This window comes from Urocampus carinirostris, chromosome 1 (genome assembly GCF_059441175.1).
Source record: "Urocampus carinirostris isolate Australia breed hairy pipefish chromosome 1, RoL_Ucar_1.0, whole genome shotgun sequence".
In the NCBI taxonomy this organism is placed as follows: domain Eukaryota; kingdom Metazoa; phylum Chordata; class Actinopteri; order Syngnathiformes; family Syngnathidae; genus Urocampus; species Urocampus carinirostris.
The window spans coordinates 64,596,403-64,615,801 of record NC_142349.1 but is presented as its reverse complement, the minus strand read 5'-3'; the positions used below and the strand labels follow the sequence as shown (position 1 = coordinate 64,615,801).

General features: G+C 42.4%; 1 protein-coding gene and 1 pseudogene across 1 annotated transcript in view; one reads left to right on the top strand and one right to left on the bottom strand.

Annotated features, from left to right (window-relative positions):
• clstn2a (calsyntenin 2a) overlaps window positions 1-19,399 on the bottom strand; it is a 248,515-nt gene that overhangs the window by 64,786 nt on the left and 164,330 nt on the right. Inside the window, exon 3 of the mRNA XM_088348430.1 lies at window positions 7,537-7,732. Within this exon, the coding sequence (XP_088204556.1) occupies window positions 7,537-7,732 (196 nt within the window). The remainder of the gene's footprint in view (window positions 1-7,536; window positions 7,733-19,399) is intronic.
• Window positions 12,901-13,043, top strand: LOC148376552 (U2 spliceosomal RNA; annotated as a pseudogene).

Below are 19,399 nucleotides of genomic sequence, written 5' to 3'. Positions count from 1 at the left end.
TTGTGTAAGTACAAAATCGGTAATCCTCTTAAAATGTAATGGGTGCAGCTTATGATCTGGTGCGCTCTATAGTCCGGAATTTACGGTAATTGTTGTTTGCGCGTTTAAAGGGACAATGTGCAAAATTTAACCAATAGATGTGAAGTGCAATCGAAAACGAGTACCACAAAGTGAAATTAAGAATATAAACTAGACTCAAAGTGAACAAAGAGAACCATATTTCTTCTCATTTGTTTGTATTTGGATTTACCCATAGCAGCAAGATGGCGGTCACTTAGATCAGATTCTTCTAGCTGAGGCTCATGTTGTGTAAAATAATACCAATTTTCTTTACCTACGAGTATTTTCTAAAATGCATTTTTATCATAGTTTATGAGATTTTGTGTCACGACCAGCACAATGGGTAGACCCAATCACGTAACGTTAACCACAAGTTTTATTGAAAGTAGGAGAAAGGGCTGCGCCCGCACTCCGGTGGTCGCTCTGGCCATCGGATTGTGATCTGAATACGGAAGTTAATCTACCTTAGCAGTCGATGACGATGTCAGGGACAGAAAAAAACGGTCGATAGCCGGGACAGGGGAGCAAAAACGTGGTCGGGGTCAGAAATGGGTCGTAATCCGGGACGGAGAGCAGACGTGGTCGGAGTCAAAATCAGGTCGTAGCCGGAGACAAACGGGGGGATCAAGAACGGGCAGGTTGAAAAATGGGTGCAAAAACGGGACAGGCGGGAGGCAGGGTCAAAAAGGCTTGCCTTGTAACAAGAGAGGTTCACAGACGGACTGACAACAGGAGAGTGACAGGACTGGGTTTAAATAGGCACAGGGAGCCAATCAGATAGCCCGCAGCGGCTGGCGGGCACAGGTGATTCAAATCGGTAATCGTGACATTTTGCCTGTTATTTTTCAATAAATGATTTTTGGTTTAACACTCGAAGGCGCTAAATGAAAAACAATGCCCTATTAACTTTGATAGAAAATAGAAGAGGACTTTATCATGTCACTGACCAAATTAAGGAGGTACCGTGCATATCTCCTCCTCACTAAAAATTTAGCACCATTACTTCCTCCCATGTGTTTGCAAACGTGTAGTATACAGCTTGCCAAATGCGAAGACTTACTCTATATATAGTGGGATACAACTGTGGCATCCATTATATATGGACTCTGGAATTTGGGCCAGAAACTAAACATCGTAAATGTCCCGAGAAAAACAACTATTACACAGAAAGTTTTTTTTTAGCAAGTAAACCAGAGTTTGCATGTATCATTTTGTATGTACTACAACTCCCAATATGCTTTGCGGCATACAAATATCCCAAATGAGGGAAAATGCACATTCTTGAATGTATTCACAGGCAAAAGTAATCGAAAAATTAAAGGGGTGGGCAAACATTTTTAGTCGCGGGCCATATTGGGTTTGAAATTTGGCCGGGCCAGAAGGAAAAACATTTCATTTATTGATGTTCTGTTTCTGAGAGTCTTGAGTCTGATACCGCAGTAATACATGAGGAAAAACGTAAGGACACTGGGGACAAGAGTGGCACCAAAAATAAAAAAAATTGTATTAGTAGCCATCAAATGTATTTTTATCATATTTTTTATTATGTTTTCCCAATTTTCGTGTGCCCATCCCTGCAACCATTGCAATTGGCTTGACTCAGTAGCTCAGGAGGTAGAGCGCTCGTCTTGGGATCAAGGGATCCCCGTTCGAATCCCGGCTCGTCCGTGTTACATGTCGAAGTGTCCTTGGGTAAGACACTGAACCCCTAATACACCCAATAAGCAGGTTAGTGCCTTACATGGCTGTAGGCCGCTATTGGGAAATGTGGAGCACATTGTAAATCGCTTTGGGAAGTCATTGACTTGAAAAGCGCTATATAAATGCAGATCATTTCATTTCATTTTCCTGCAGAAGCACAAAAACAGATCAAATGTTGTTTCGAAAAAAAGTTTAAACTGGCTGGACTATTTCAATGCATTATTTTTAAAATGGGCGGCAGTGGCTCAGGAGGTAGAGCGCTCGTCTTGGGATCAACAGATCGCAGTTCGAATCCCGGCTCCTCCGTGCTACATGTGGAAGTGTCCTTGGGTAAGACACTGAACCCCTAATACACCCAATAAGCAGGTTAGCGCCTTACATGGCTGTAGGCCGCTATTGGGAAATGTGGAGCACATTGTAAAGCGCTTTGGGAAGTCTTGACTTGAAAAGCGCTGTATAAATGCTGATCATTTCATTTTTCATTTCATTTCATTGTAGACCATCACAGGCCTTCACATAATGGGAATACTGGCAACATTCCGTTTTCAAACGGATCATTGCCTGCATGTAAACGTACCCAACGATGCAATTTGTGCGACAGAATATAAAAAACGAGCAATAATCTGCGCAAGTTTGATTTTCCGTGACCTTGCCTGCAACTTGTGTCTGAGGACGCACATCTGGCAAATTAATGACATTAGCTTAATGAGGCCTATTTAGAATGCCATGCCGTGATAAGGACATGTACACACACATACTCACACGGGCCCCGTGCCATTCATCTTGCGCCGGAGAAATTCATCCCAGAGCTCCCCTAGCTCATAAATTTCCCTTCTACCTCTCAGTATTACCCCCCAGCCTTCACTCCCTCCACCAAAAGCTTGAGCGCCAAGCCAGCAGCGTCCAAATGTTGGCGGCTTTGATTCGATGGCGTCAAGGCAAGATGCGGCATCTGTCGCCGTCACTCACTAAAGGAAAGCGCCGTCGTGTCAACAGACGTCGTCATCTTGTCTGCGGTGACGCGCCTCAATGGAAAGGAGGGCAGATCCGGTAAGGGCGCCCCTGTCATGCCGAGAAATGCATCCCTGCCGAGATTTGTTTTATTGTCTGCTCCTATCTTCGGTGTTTTTTCTTCCCGTTTTGACCACTACACTATGGATTACTTCTATCCTATGGACATGGGTTTTAGTGCACAAGAAATGCGTGTATTCAAGGAATTTCAACTCCTTGCCCTGAAGAATTCTCGTGCCGGCGTGATGAAGGAGCCTATCGTGCAGGAAGAGCCGGAGCTAGCGAAGCGGCTAGCGGCGTTATAGGTCTTCGGTACCATCCGTAATCATGGTAAATGCGAACTCACGACCAAATAAGATCATCGAGTGCTGGTGGAAAACATCGAAGCGCACAGGGAGCGCAGTTGCTGTGTTTTGCGGAAACGTGGCTCACGTTTAGCATTCCGGACGCTAACGTGTAGCCACCCGGAGCTACCCGGAGCAATCCGGCTTCAACGCCGCTAAACAGAGACACGAAAGCCGGGGGTAATCGGAGAGGAGGCGGACTTGCTAACACGAGGTGGTGTATCCCTGGATTTTCACAAAGAAAAGTTTTCCATCTGCCGCAGGGATGTCGAATTTTTGGACTGGCGTGACGTCATCCACTCCGCTACAAGCACCCCTAGGGCATCATGTTCATCTGTTAATAAACAACGGGGTAGACTGCTGGAAGTGTGAATTTTCCTACGGGGATGAATAAAGTATCTATCTATCTATCTATCTATCTATCCCCTAGCTACTAGGATATCATTAATATCCTTTAGGATTGCTGACTCTGTACTATGCAGAGACTTAAAACCTGAATGGAATCCTTCAGAACAACATGCTCGTCCATAAAGGACTCAATTGGGGCGGCAGTAGCTCAGGAGGTAGAGCGATCGTTTTAGGATTAAGGGATCCCAGTTCGAATCCCGGCTTGTCCGTGTTACATATCGAAGTGTCCTTGGGTAAGACATTGAACCCCCAATTACCCCCAATAAGCAGGTTAGCGCCTTACATGGCTGCACAGATCACGGCCGCTATTGGGAAATGTGAAGCACATTGTAAAGCGCTTTGGGAAGTCATTGACTTGAAAAGCGCTATATAAATGCAGATCATTTCATTTCATTTCATTTCATACACAACTTTTTCCAAGATCTTGGAGATAAAGGGCACCTTGGAGATGGGCCTAAAGTTGGTGAAAACAGTTTTGTCCAGGCTAGGTTTTTTAGGAAGAGGTTGCATTACCGCTGTTTGGAACCAGAAGAAAGACTGCTGTTAATAATGGCCAGATTTGACTGCTACAGGAAAATACTCCTTAAAAAAATAAGAAGGGATAAAATCATAAGAGAACCTGAAGGCTTCTTACAGCCAACCACATCTTCTATAAACAACAAAGTCACCAGTTAAAACGACAATCCACAGGGGTCAGTGGCAGGAGCGGAGATTAGGGCTCTTGTATTAAGAACCTTGTCAATAAAGACTTTGAATTTAAACAAATCGGTATTTGTCCCAAAAAATGTCGTAGGCGCAGACGAGTTGATTTGCCGGGACGGGAGATCGAAGGAAGGAAAAAGTCAGGGAGCCGGAGATGATCGGGAAGCCAGGGGCATACAAGCAGGATACAGGAAAGGACAGGACAGACGAAATTCAGAGTCAAAAATTGCTTGCCTTGCATGAACGAAGGTTCGCTGACGGACTAACAAGGAGTGAATGGAAGCATTGAGTTGAAATAGGAGGGAAACCAATCAGGCAACGAGCAGCAGGTGAGGGCAATGGGTAATTGTGACACATTCCCTCCATCCTCTAAAATTCCTTCCATATTTTGTCTTTCTTTCAATACTTTCTCCCATATTTCTTCCATGTTTCCTTACTGCCATATTTGACTTTCCTCCAATATTTCCTCCTCCGTTTCATATTTCTTTCTTCCTTCCAAATAGTTTCTTTCTTTTCCTTTCATATTTTCTTTCCTTCCATATTTCCTCCTTTCCATATATTCTTCTCCCCTCCATATATTCTCCTTCCTTCCTCTTTTTTTTACATATTCTATTCTATATACATACATTTCCTACCTCTGTCCATGCTATTCTCATCCTTCCTAAACATGGAGTTACACCAATTTCCTATTGTCAACTGTTGGTCCCCATTTTATGATGTCATACGCAGGGTTGGGTAGGGTTACTTTAACTGGATTACTTTCAATTACTTTTGGATTACTCCAATACTAAATATGCTAATAAAAGACAAAAGAAACTAAATAGGAATAAAATGACTAAATTTTGTGCAGGCTTGGGGAGTAACGGAATACACGGAACGGCAAAAATGATGTTGGCAAGCTGTTTGGATTTATTTTCATTTTGTTTCTGTCGCATGTTCGTTTTGCCGGAGATCAAAGAGATCAAAGCCAGGAGAGAAAGCTTATCACGTGTTGTGAGTCATCATTTTATTCATATTTAGTTTATTTTTTCGGGCAGCACGGCGGCACAGTGGTTAGCGCGTGTGCGGCACAGTTCTGAGGTCGTGGGAACCTCCTGCGTGGGTTCAAATCCAGCTCCCGGCCTTACTGTGCGGAGTTTGTATGTTCTCCCCGTGCTTGCGAGGGTTTCCTCCGGGCACTCCGGTTTCCTCCCACATTCCAAAGACATGCATTTCAGGTAAATTGTCCGGTCCAAATTGTCCCTAGGTGTGAATGAGCGAGTGAGTTGTCTGTCCCCGTGTGCCCTGCGATTGGCTGGCAACCAGTTCAGGGTGTCCCCTGCCCACTGCCCGATGATTGCTGGGATGGGCTCCAGCACCCCGCGACCCTACTGAGGATAAGCGGTGCAGCAAATGAGATGAGAGATGAGTTTCTTTTTTTCTTTTATTAGCATATTTGGTATTGGAGTTATCCAAAAGTAATTGAAAGTAATCCAGTTAAAGTAACCCTACCCTGGAAGACCTTATCAGTCCCGTTTACGAAAGACAGGCAATAATGATTTGCGTTATTCGTTGGACATTTTCCCTGAAACAGAAACTTACAACTTTTAATTATAGCCCCTGTCATGTGCTGACAATGTCATTGTGTGCCCAATCTATCATAATATTCTTTCTCCTTCGTGAGGATTTTTTTAAAGATTCATTTGTGAAGCTGTCCGAGCAGCGTTGATGCAGATTTGTTTTCTGTGTTCCCGCCTTCCTGCTTCCTCGCTCCCAAAGTTACGCATCTGACCCATTCTAAGATGGAGAGCAATTAGCGGCACGAGACGACTTCAAAAGCGGCCATTGTCGGAAATGAATTGCCATTGTGCGGCAAGCAGAATTGGCGACGGCGGAACAAAAGGTTCCCGCGAAGCAGTCAAAGGGAGACAAACAAGAGCAATTATTGGAGCTCGAAATTAAAGCATTTTCATGTTCTCTCGATTCATGTCAAGTAAATCTTTGGGAACCGCCATTATTTTGTCGTGTGGGAGTTCAACAATAAAAAGAAAAGATTTTCCAGTTGGCTTGAATTTTAAATGGTGATGGGAAGTCCGGCTTCTTTTTAGAGAACCGGCTCTTTCGGCCTTGGTCATAGAAAAGAGCCGGCTCCCGAATGTTTCTTCAGATTGTTACTTTTTTTTTTAGAATGATGTATTACCAGTAAAAATGAAACATAATGAACCAAATTAATTCCAGCCTTAATTGTTTCAATATACAGTTAAACCTTTATCTAATTTAAACTTTCAATTTGTTATACAATATATAACAAACACAGAGAAAACACCTTACTTTTTGACCTGTCATGAGCGCCTTCAAGCGAGGGAGAGGGAGATGAAGAAAGAAAACAAGGGAGAGAGAAAGAGAGAGAGAGAGAAAGAGAGAGAGAGAGAGGAAAGAAGAAAACAAGAGAGAGAGAGAGACAGACACTCAGATGAAACAGGGAGAAAGAGAGAAAGATATATAGAGAGAAATACAGAGAGAAACAAAGAGAAAGAGAAAAAAGGAGATAGAAAATGAGAGTGGGGAAGAGAGAGGGAGGGAGAGAGGTAAAGAGAGAAAGAGAGCAAGATAAAGTGAGGCAGCGAGAGAGAGAGCAAGACAGAGTGGAGAAAGCGAGAGAGAGAAGCAGAGAGAAAGGGAAAGAGAGAGAAAAAAGAATGAGGAAACAACATAGAGATGATGCCTTACATACTAAAGTCCTTCCAGAGAGAGTGAGAGAGAGAGGGAGAGAAAGACACAGATAGAGAGACAGAGACAGGGAGAGAAAGACAGAGACAGACACAGAGAGAGAGAGACAGGGAGAGAAAGAGAGAGAGAGAGAGAGAGAGAGTAATAAAAAGTGGCAGAGACAGAGAAAGCGGGAGAGAAAAATAGAAAGAGAAAAAGACAGAAAAAAAGAGATAGAAATTGAGAGAGAAGGTTAGCAAGAAAGAGAAAGAGCGAAAGGCATACAAAGAGAAAGAGCAAAACAGAGAAACAGGGAGAGAGAAAAAGAGAGAGGGAAAGAAAGAAAAAGCAGGCAAAAGAGAGAAAGAGACACAGAAAGAGAGAGAGAAAGACCAAGAGTGAGATAGAGAGAAAGAAAGAGAGAAAGAGAAGGGAGAAGGCTCCTAATTGAGGTGGAGCCGGCTCCCCGTCGTTCCTTTCCATGAGCCAGCTCATACAGCCGTAACACATAACTCATTTTAAAGAGCAAGTTACTTGTTCGACGCCGACACTAATTGAAAAAAATAAACAACAACAACACTCTGTCAAAGTTAAATAAGCTCTCCATTGAACAAACACTCACTTGTGGGACTTCTTCCAGTCGGCCCCGCCGGGCCCCGCTCCGCAATCGTAGGCTTGGATAATGAATGTGTATTCCTTCTGGCTCTCGCAGTCCACGGGGCCACTGGCTCTCAGTATACCCTCTCCTGAGGTGCGATTCAACACCACCGCCTTGAATGGAATGTCCTGGCCATAAATCTTAAAGGCACAAATTTCCCCTAAAAAGACAAAGGGAGAAATTTATGGGACACGGCCGAGCGTGAGTAATTACTTGGGAGTAGAGGATGGTTACTTTCGGTAAAATACACTACAAACAGTTATGAGAAACTTATAAATCAAGTCCATTGCGGGCATATAAAGACTGCCAAAAAGGCCTATATCAGGGGTCAGGAACCTATGGCTTGCAAGCCATATGGGGGTCTCATGAGTTCATATGACTCTGGGATAAAATGGTTGTAGTGCAAATTCTACCCTCCAATTCTGTTAAGGCATATGTGTCAAACTCCCGGCCCGCCGTGTAATCATATCCGTCCCGCAAGTCCATTTTAAATTATTGTTATTACCGTAAATTCCCGACTATGGAGTGCACCTGATTATAAGCCGCACCCATCACATTTTAAGGGGAAAACCGATTTTGTCCATACACAAGCCGCACCTGTATATAAGCCGCATGCACCCACATAAAAATGTATCCAAGCTGGGCAGCACGGCGGCGCAGTTAGCGCTTGTGCGGCACAGTTCATGTCATGGGAACCTGTCGTGGGTTCAAATCCAGCTCCAGACTTCCTGTGCGGAGTTTGTATGTTCTCCCCGTGCTTGCGTGGGTTTCCTCCGGGCACTCCGGTTTCCTCCCACGTTCCAAAAACATGCATTTCAGGTGAATTGGCCGGTTCAAATTGTCCATAGGTGTGAATGAGCGAATGAGTTGTCTGTCCCTGTGTGCCCAGCGATTGGCTGGCAACCAGTTCAGGGTGTCCCCTGCCCACTGCCCGTAGATGGCTGGGATGGGCTCCAGCCCCCCCGCGACCCTAATGAGGATAAGCGGTACGGCTAATGAGATGAGATAGGATTTATCCAAGCTAAACTTCAAGTTCCGCGATTGAAACTAAATGTCCTTCATTGAAGCACACAGTCCAAAAATCACAGCCGCCAAAATGAACATAAAATGATATAGGTACTTGAAATGTGTTGCAGACCTGCAGATTCTGGGTGCCCGTTGATAGTAATCCAAGGAAAAAAAAGTGTATATTTCCAAAGGTAAGGGTAGGAAAAATATATATCATTATTGTCCCGTCTCTCGCCCTACTCCGTCTGTGCCAAAGGTAAGCGCATCAGGCTCCCTGTTCTCAGAATGTTGTGACGTTTTTTTTCAAAGTAATTTGTGTAGCATTTTCATATTTCTACTTTTGACAGGAGACATATCAAGGAGAGCAAAATCTTTTGGGACATTTAAGTTGTTTTTAATATATACATTGACATAGGAGCAAAGAAATTTGAATGTTATTTTAATGTTAAGTTGTTTAAGTTAAGTTCTAAGTTGTATAATTTAACAAGATATTTTTATTTACAGCAAAATAATAAATACTGCATAAGTGATTTAAGGTTTAAATTTAATATTCTTGTCTGTTTTTATTCATAATTATGTTCCAAAAACATTCGGTTTAAGTGTGGTCAATAAATGGTTATCCTGGTTGGCCCGCGACCTGAAGTGTGTTTTCAATTTTGGCCCCTTGTGCAATTGAGTTTGACATCCCTGTGTTAAGGTCACTATCGGCTTTGACAGCTGATTGGCTGATGTACTCTTTTTAAACCCCCGGCTTCCAAGAGGAAGCCGTCAGATCGTTATGCGAACTGTTGCCACCAGCTCAGTAAGCTTTTTCGTCCGACTCTGTTCCTGCCCTGCTTTTTTCTCTGCCTGATCTTCGTTGCCAACCTGTTTCCGGACCTGACTTCACCCCGTTCTGGCTGCTTGTTACCTGACCTGTTTTGCCCCGTTACCTGCCTGCCTCCTGTTACCGACCTCGTTTCCGAACTTGACACCGCCTTTGCTCTTAAGTCCCGGCCAACGACTTGTAATTCCCGCCTGTCTCCGATCCTCCTCGCTAGACACGGAAGTACCACTTCCGCATCGTCTTGGTGAGCGAGCCATAGAACCGATTTTCTAAATAAAGCTGTCTTCTTGGGTGAGACCAGTAAGGGGCAGTGACGCTTAACATGACAACGCCATGATAACAAACCACCAGATAAGGCAGGTCAGCGTCATTTTTTAAACACTTTGGAAAAGAAAATGTCTTCATTTATTACTCGGTCTGTTAAGTCAGACCGCCAAGAAACGTGGCGATAGAAACAATTTCAAGCACTTCACCTAAAAAATGTTTCTGACCTTCTAACATACGTAAAGAATCTTACTAGAACAGATCTCTTCCATATTTGCAACATTGCTAAAATTCGTCCTATGGTGTCTCAGTCAGATGCGGAGATTGTAATTCACGCATGTGTTACTTCCCGTCTCGATTACTGTAATGCACTACTCTCCGGTCTCCCGAAGTCCAAAATCAAGATCCTTCAGCTGGAACAAAATGCTGCAGCGAGGCTTTTAACTAAGACAAGAAAGTTTGATCACATGACCCCGATTTTAGCTAACCTGCATTGGCTCCCTGTTAGCTTAAGATGTGATTTTAAGGTTCTGTTGGTATTATACAAAATTATATGGACTTGCTCCCTCATATCTTTCAGATTTAATTTCCCCCTATGTTCCGGTCCGGAGCCTTCACTCTGAAAATGCTGGTCTAGTAGTGATCCCAAGAGCCAAGAAGAGATCCGCAGGTTTGAGAGCGTTCTCCATCCGGGCCCCAGTGGTGTGGAATGCTCTTCCGCCTGAGATTTAATCAGCAACCTCAGTGGAAATGTTTAAATCTAAGCTTAAAACACACTTCTACTTTATAGCATATGAATAACCTATATTTAATGTTGATAATATGTGTATTATTTGCCCTCATGTAGGTTTTAGATGAGGTGATAGTGTCATTCCATAGTTTGCAATAGCCTTTGAGCTGTGCAGCCCTTTGAGACTCTTTGTGATTAAGGGCTATACAAATAAACATGACTTGACCTTTACATTCAAGTATTTTCAAGGATTTCAAGCACCCATACAAACCCCTGATTTTATTTTGATTCATTGTGTCAATTAAAACCAGTTTAATTTGAATGATCCTCAAAAACGCCAGCAATGCAACAAAGTTGCCGTAAAACCTCTGAATAGTTCCTCCCATGTCACACTTTGTGGAAAGATTTTCTGCTCCACCCGTCGGTGCAAATATTTCTGGATTCAATTTTACAGTGGAACGCAATCGAGTTAGGCGGAAGAGAGACGAGATACAGGAGAGCGAAGGAGACGGAAATGTGCAGATGTGTATGTAAAATGGTAAGATTTCATCTGGCCTCCTACTGAGTCAGCAAACACGTACTTATGCATACACGGGCGTACGTTTTCATTTCTTGCCACTTAGCCGGCTTCTCGGCACCGGGCCCTCGGGGAACACTTGAGATTCACTCAGCGGAAATTTATGGATGAAAGCCGCTCTAATCTTCAGGCCGGTAAAGCAGAAGGTAAAGGGTGGCTTTTTTTTCTTCGAAAGTCAACAAAATAATGACGCCGTTTGGCCTCTGGGATAGGGCTTGCTACTAAGGAAGGAGGCGAGCGGATGGATTGAGGGGAAAAAAATGAAAAAAGGAAAATAAATGGGCCGAGAAAGAGCTGCAATGACAGAAAATGTCACGCTGTCAATACGGATGTATTTCAAATTAGGCGACTTGGCGAGAAAAAAGGAAAAGGATAGATTCAGAGAACCAAATATAAACCGGCATTCAATGGTGGATGACGTATTCTCTTTTTTACTCGAATAAAAGTTAAAAAAAAAAATTGCAGAATACCGTATATATATAAAAAAAATCTACCAAGTCAATCCAAAAGAATAGACTCCCGAGATACGGCATCCAAACAGGGTTGGGTAGGGTTACTTTAACAGGATTACTTTCAATTACTTTTGTTTGTTTTGGTGTCCGTTTCTGCAAGACTGACCGGCAGCCTGACACCACGCTATCAGAGTCGTGGACACACGTCTTGCAGACTTTGCCTCGCCTTTATTAGTTGGTACCATTAAGACCTGCTTCTCATTGGCCGGTGGTGTTGAACCACGAAACGTGACAGTTCTTGTTGGCCAAACACTCCATCACCAATTAACCCACTTAAACTATGAAATCCTGAAAAAAAACCACAGTGTTATGCGGTTACACTATCGCGCTACGTCACATCGCGATATCAATTCGATTTCGGTTAATCGTGCAGCCCTAATATACCGTAAATTTCGGACTATAAGCTGCTACTTTTTCCCCAAATCTTAACCCTTCGGCTTATTCAGTGATGCGGCCAATTTATGTAACTTTTCTAACGGCCGCCAGCGGCGCTCGAGTGCAAAAGGTAAGATTTAGACCGGTGGAATATATGCGCCGAGGAAGACAGCAACTTCTTGGCTTGACTAGCGGCGAGAAATCTTTCACTAAAACTGGCCGCATGCGAAAGGCAACTTTTTCGCAAGTCTGCGAGTGGATCCTGACAGCGTGGGGCAGCATCAATAATTTCACTATCACCAACGGGTTCCGAAAAGCCGGTCTGCTGCAGAGAGGAGGGCACAGAATCAGGAGTGGATGGGACCGTGGGACGACGACTTTGATGGCTTCAGTTCTAAGAAGGAAGATGAGGACGGTTTACCGTGATTTTTACAAGTACTGTATGTTTTTTCAACAGACCCGTTTACTGTGTTGCGAGCATGTTGCTAGCGTGTTGCTACCATTAACTGCCCGGAAGAAAGTTATTATTAAAGCTTTGAAAACTCTCTCGGTGTACTGTCTTTTTTTGTAAATATGTGTAACCATGTATAATATGTATTTGCAACTGTATATTTTTGTCATGTATTTATTTTTATTTTTATTTTGGACACTTATTCTGATATGTTTTGGACCGGCGAATTAAAAAGAAGGGGCGTAACAAACGCGGGCTGATGGGAAGTGGGGACCGGTAAAGGTGAGTATTTGTGGACACGGCGGACAATAGTGGATATATATTTTTCCCACCCTTACCTTTGGAAATACACACTTTTTTCTTTGGATTACTTTCAACGGGACCCGGACTCTGCCGGTCTGCATCAAACCTTAAGTACCGGTATCATTTTACGTTCATTTAGCCGGTTGTGATTTTTGGACTGCATACTTAAATGAAGGATATTGTTTACTTCTCAAACTGTGACGACATGTTCCGGCTGCTTTTGCCTTTGTGTGTTTGGCCTGAGCAGGGTGACGATTCTGTTGCGGCTTTGATGCTAGGTCCTTAGCTTGGCCTTTGCCTTTTGTGTACTTTCTATGAAGTCACTATCTTTGATTTTTGCATTTCGGAGATGGAATATGAGCTTGCTCTGTCCACTCCACGCATCGGCCCGGTATTGCAGTACCTCCGGGAACGGTGCATTCGCAATGATCGCAGCAAGGCTTTAGGGCTAGGACCTTAGCTTGGCCTTTTGGCTGAGAGTAAGTGTCCCGGCTCCTAGGCTTTGTAGCGTATTATGAACTGACCGATAACGGATAATGGATAATGAATAACGAAGATAGATCAATAACCCTTAAAAACCCCCCCATTCAGTTACAATCGCGAGACTTAAAGTCAGGTCTGGGTTAATTATGTGTTACATTTTGTAATGTGGGCGCATGCGGCTTATACACAGGTGCGGCTTGTGTAATTACAAAATCGGTTATCCTCTTGAAATGTGGTGGGTGCGGCTTATAATCAGGTGGGCTCTGTAGTCCGGAATTTACGGTATATCTAATCAAGCACTAATACTGTTTTAGAGTATAACACTGAAAACATGTTTTACTGGGTTACATCACCCCCTCGGCAACAGTCCTAATGTTTTTTCAAGAAAAGCTTTTTTATAATACACGATTGATTCCAAAAAAAGCCTGTCTATTAATAATGTATAAGCGAAATAACTCACTCTGGTTTTCTTACTAGAATAAAATATCGGGGGGAAAAAAACCCAACACACAAACTGCCTGAAGTATGTAAGTATGTATGCTGTTTCTGTTCAAAGCTGTACAGACTTGGAGGCCAATGTAAGTTACTAAAAATAACCCATAATTCAATTAAACATCAGATTGCACAATATTGTTAAGTCAGAAGAAACTGCTTGTGAAATCGAAATGAAATAAAGAATGTCTTTTAATTCCTTTTTTTCCCTTACAGCTCCTGCTTTAGTGTGCCTTCGGGTTCTTACGCAACTTCAGGGATCATTACAGTGTTTTATTACTGCTTTCTTCTTATTATAGCATTGATTTCACAAAACTATGAGAAATGAAAGTACTCTTAAATCAAAAACCCAAGAAACTACGTTGACTCCATAATTGTAAACACAAAATAAGATTTTATAAAAAGATTTATACACAGGCAGCACGGCGGGGCAGTGGATAGCGCATGTGCAGCACAGTTCATGTCTTGGGAACCTCCTGCGTGGGTTCAAATCCAGCTCCAGACTTCCTGTGCGGAGTTTGTATGTTCTCCCCGTGCTTGCGTGGGTTTCCTCCGGGCACTCCGGTTTCCTCCCACATTCCAAAAAACATGCATTTCAGGTAAATTGGCCGGTGCAAATTGTCCCTAGGTGTGAATGAACGAGTGAGTTGTCTGTCCCCGTGTGCCCTGCGATTGGCTGCAACCAGTTCAGGGTGCCCACTGCCCGATGTTTGCTGGGATGGGCTCCAGCACCCCCGCGACCCTACTGAGGATAAGCGGTGTAGCTAATGAGAGATGAGATTTATACACAGAAAATGAATGAGTATGCGAAAGTGTACATAAACAGAACAAAGATATTCAGAATTCAAAGATATCAAAGTAACAAAGAAGACGCAGGCACAAAACTAGGATATAATAATAATAATAATAATAATTTCCTTTGTTGGAACAATTACTATAGCCGAGCAGAAAAAAAAGACAACACAGAATAAGTTGATAAACTACCTCTAAGAGAAGAAACAACAAAAGAAAGACCTATTTTAGCTAGGCTACCATAGACGGTTATAGACGTCAACCATCCATTAGGGCTGGCCTGCTATTGACCGTTATGGACGTCAAGGATCCAATTTAGCTAAGTTGTTGTAAATGGCTAAGGACCACAAAAATCAATTTTAGCTAAGCCATCATAGTTGGCAATAGACATCAAAGATATATTCCTGCTAGGCTGCCATAGCAGTATCGTGCAGACCCTTCTATGTACCGGGAGAGTTACCTGTGGTCTTTGTGTTTGCTGTTTACTTTACACTGCTACCGTTTCACCGGATGCTAACGTTAAGCATAGCGCTAACATTCCGGTTGTATCCAGCAACTCTGTTTGACCCACACCCCCCTCATCAACCACTCCCCCCCGGAGGAAAACAAAGCCTACTTACAACAAAGTCAGTTAGTTCTTTGTTCCTTTATTTCTTGTTTCCTCATCCTCACTGTAAATGTGGAACTGGAGTCGTCCAATTTCGTTGTCACAGCATATCCCATGTTGTAACAATGACAATAAAGGCATATTCTATTCTATTCTAGATGGCTATAGACGTCAAAGGTCAAATAAAGTTAGGCTGTCATAGATGGCCATTTTACCAAAAGCTGCCATAGACTACTTCATACGACAAATATTCATTACGGCTAGGCCACTTTAGATGGCTACAGATGTCAAAGATCTAGTTTACCTAGGCTGCCTTAGACTGTACAGATGTCAAAGATCCCAAGAAAATGGGACGTCGTACTTGGCTTCACACGCCAAAGATCCATTTTATCTGCAGTGCCATAAACCATTATAAATGCCAAAAATCCATTACAGCTTGTTTGCCTTAGATGGGTGCAGAAGTTAAAGAGCAATTTTACCCAAGCTGCAATAGACTACTTTATATGACAAATATTCCTTTTGGCTAGAGTGCCGTGGATGGCTACAGATGTCCAAGAAGCATTTTAGCTTAGACGTCTATAGACGTCAAAGATCCAATAAATTTAGACTTTCATTGAAGGCCGCAGACATCAAAGACACATTTGACCTAGGGTGCCATAAACCACTATAAATGTCAAAGATCCATTCCAGCTAGTCTGCCTTAGATGGCTGCAGACGTTTAAAAGACATTTAACCTTAACTCCCATAGAATACTTTATAGGTCAAATATTCATTACGGCTAGGCTGCCATAGATGGCTACAGATGTCAAGATCTAGTTTAGCTAGGCAGCCTTAGACGGTACAGATGTCAAAGATAAAAAAAATTGGGCTGTCGTAGATAGCTACAGACGTCAAAGATCCATTTTATCTACAGTGCCATAAACCACTATAAATGCCAAAACCCCATTACAGCTTGTCTGCCTTAGATGGGTACAGAAGTTAAAGAGCTATTTTACCTAAGCTGCCATGGACTACTTTATGAGACAAATAATCATTACGGTTAGGCTGCCGTGGATGGCTACAGATGTCAAAGAGGCATTTTAGCTTAGACGGCTATAGACGTCAAAGATCCAATAAAGTTGGACTTTCATAGAAGGCCAAAGACATCAAAGACACATTTAAAACAGGGTGCCATAAAGATCCATTACAGCTAGTCTGCCTTAGATGGCTGCAGACATTTAAGAGACATTTAACCTAAGCTGCCATAGACAACTTTATAGGTCAAATATTCATTTTAGCTAAGCTGCCGTAGATGACTACAGAGGACCAAAATCCATTTTAGCTAGGCTGCCTTAGACGGCTACAGACGTCAAAGATACATTTTTGCGAGGCTGGGCATTCAATGAGTTAAAATCACTGCTGTTAGAATGAGAAAATATAGGACATTTGTACAATACTGTATTTCCAAGAGAAAAAAGGAAACAGGAGAGTGTCGGTCGCACAAAACGAAAACGACATAGCCTCGGTGGACAGACACTCGTCACATAATTGAAACAAATTGGCCGAGGAGTGAAGCCTCGACTTTATATTTGGAATGACAAGCTACTTTCCCAATTAGCGCTCGGCCCGTGGGACACATCCACCTTAATCAGCTTTCAGTAGCTAACAATGTGAAGTATCACTTCTAATCAGGATTGATAGCGTCACTGTGACGTTACAGTGCCGAGCTATTAGAGACCATTCTGATGATTATTTTCAAACAAGAGAAAAAATGTTGATTGCTAATCAATGGCTTTTGTATTTTTAATGTTCGTTTTCAAAGAGTATACAATAACAAAGAAAATTCTGGATGCTTATATGCAGTGTTCCCTCTAAGCTGCTCTAAGAAAATCTAGCCAGCGCACAAAAATGAGGGCTCAAAATTACTCATTAAGAAGCGACTCAAGTCAAAGTTACAGTGCATGAAGGTAAAAATACACAGGTTCCCCCGACGTTGTGTCCTAAATGCGGTATTTTGAAGTCAAGGTCGAAGGAGAACGAAGTTGAGTGAAGTTAGTAGAGTTTGTCGAGAACCGGCGTCTTCGGCTCGGCTCACTAAAAGGAACCGGCTCTTTCGGGTCCTAAACGGCTCTTTGGGTTGTTTTTGCTTCTTTAATCCCAACATGACCAAATATTATGTAAAATGATGCACAAAATGACTTAAAGGAAGGGGGGAATAGAACAAAAAAGAAAAAAATACCAAAATGAAAAAGTAGTGAAAAGCTGAGAAAAAAAGAAACAAAAGGAAGAGAAAACAGAAAGAAAAAAAGAAAAGAAAGAAATGTAGGAAAAAGGTAAATAGAGAACAAAAAGAAAAAAGTAACACCTTGGAAAAATAAACACAATGAGAATTTTTTTAAAGGAATTTGAAAAAAGTAGAAAAAAAAAACAGAAAAAAGAAGAAAAAGTTTGTGTTGCATTCAAACAATTTCCAACGATAACAAGTGAATCTTGTTGCCCAACATTGTACTTCCACTAAAAAATGTGATTAAGTACAGTTCTGTATCTTACAAAGGACTAAATAAGCCCCCCAAAATGTTAATATTATGCGACAAAATATATCAGGAAATAAAAAGAAATGGATAAAAATTGTAAGAACAAAGGACGTTTGTAGGCCGTACAAGCTTTGCAATAGTACATGAGTCAATTCATTCAAAAGAGAAAAATCATTTTGCATTGGCGGAAACTCAGCAAAATGTAACTTGAAGTCAAGTTTTGGACATGTTTGATAATGAATTATCTTTCCACACTTGGGATTATGGTTGCTCACTGTGGTTTCAAGCGCTGCTCACCGACTTTGTGTGAACGCTCAGACCCGTAAGGAAAATTACAGGGAACATTGCTTATATGTAACCGCGGTGTATCTGTCCCACCAAAGATCCACATTCACGCTGGACTGGACGATGAGGTTTTTATTATAGTTGCTGCAACTGAATGAGTCACAACACAACACGTGGTAAGCTTCTCTGCTGGCTTTGATCTCTATAAGGGGAGTTAGCATTTTAGCACAATATGCAACGTCTGGCGAAACTAACATAAAAGGCGACAGAAACAAAACGAAAATAAATCCAAACAGCTTGACAACATCAATCACATTCCTGTGCATGTTGAGAGATTTGTCAGCTGTGGTTTTAAAGCTTAAAATTAACTTTTTGCAGAGCACCAAAAGATCGTGTCTTACCGTTGGCAGCTCGTTGTAGACTGCCAAAAAACCCCACCTTCCTGTCGCAAAGTCTAAAGCCAAGCCAAACCTTACCCCATACCAGCAGGTGGCACTGTTGGACTCATCAGTGCAGGACACTTATACAGAAACTATACAACATATCTCGGCAAGAATTTCAATAAAACAAAAGTTATTATTACACCCGTTACATATGTACAAGAATCCAATCTAAAGTGTTTTTGTTGCTGTTATAGGTCGAAATAATCATGAAAAAAATCAATTCTTGTACTATGAAATAAAGTATACGGTATGCAATCAGCCCCCCATCTGCATCCACCTGCTAACTCCACTGTACCAACTCAAGTCACGTCACACCAAATGATAATACAATTCCATCCTTCCTTTTCTTTTTGTGCGTATTTATAATGTTATTTAATCATATGTAAATATCTGATTGTTAAGTCTTTCAAAGTCCAATCTGTCACAAGGTTAATTGCAGCTTATTTACTTAGTAGAATTGAATGATGGAAATTGATTTTTTTTGGAAAAGTTTTCATTGAAGCAGGAGGTCCCGGGGATGACCCAGGATACGCTGGAGAGATTGTGTCTCTAGGCTGTCCTGGGAACGCCTCGGGAGCTGAGCTGGAAGAAGTGGCTAGTAATAGGAAGGTCTGGGCTTCCTTGTTGAAGCTCTTTCAGAAGATAACGGATAGATGGATTTTATTGGAGTCTCTGATTATCTACTCCAGCGGACAACAATATGATGGCCATGGTCACCAGGTAGCCCCGAAGATATCTGTGGACTGGTTCTGAAAATAGGTCACCAGTGATGGGTCTTTGTGAATTTGTCGGAAGTTTGCTGTTGTTTGTGGTTGACTGAGCCTATTCCAACCCATCTGTCCATTATCCTCAGAAGGGTCGCGGGGGTGCTGGAGCCCATTCCAGTTATCTTCAGGCAGTGGGCAGGGGACACCCTGAACTGGTTGACCTCCCGTTGCAAGGCAGATAGAGACAGACAACCTTCGCTCACTTACAATGAAGATTTGAACCGGTCAATTAACCTGAAATGCATGTTTTTTGGGTGAATGTGTCATGAACCGAAACAGGAGGAGAACCCAAATGCGTGACGTTTCTCACACAAGCTTTTATTTTACGGCAAATGGGGCAGTCATGCGCGTTAACCCAAACGCCAGTGATTCGGCGATCGTTGGGCGGAAGACGCAAGG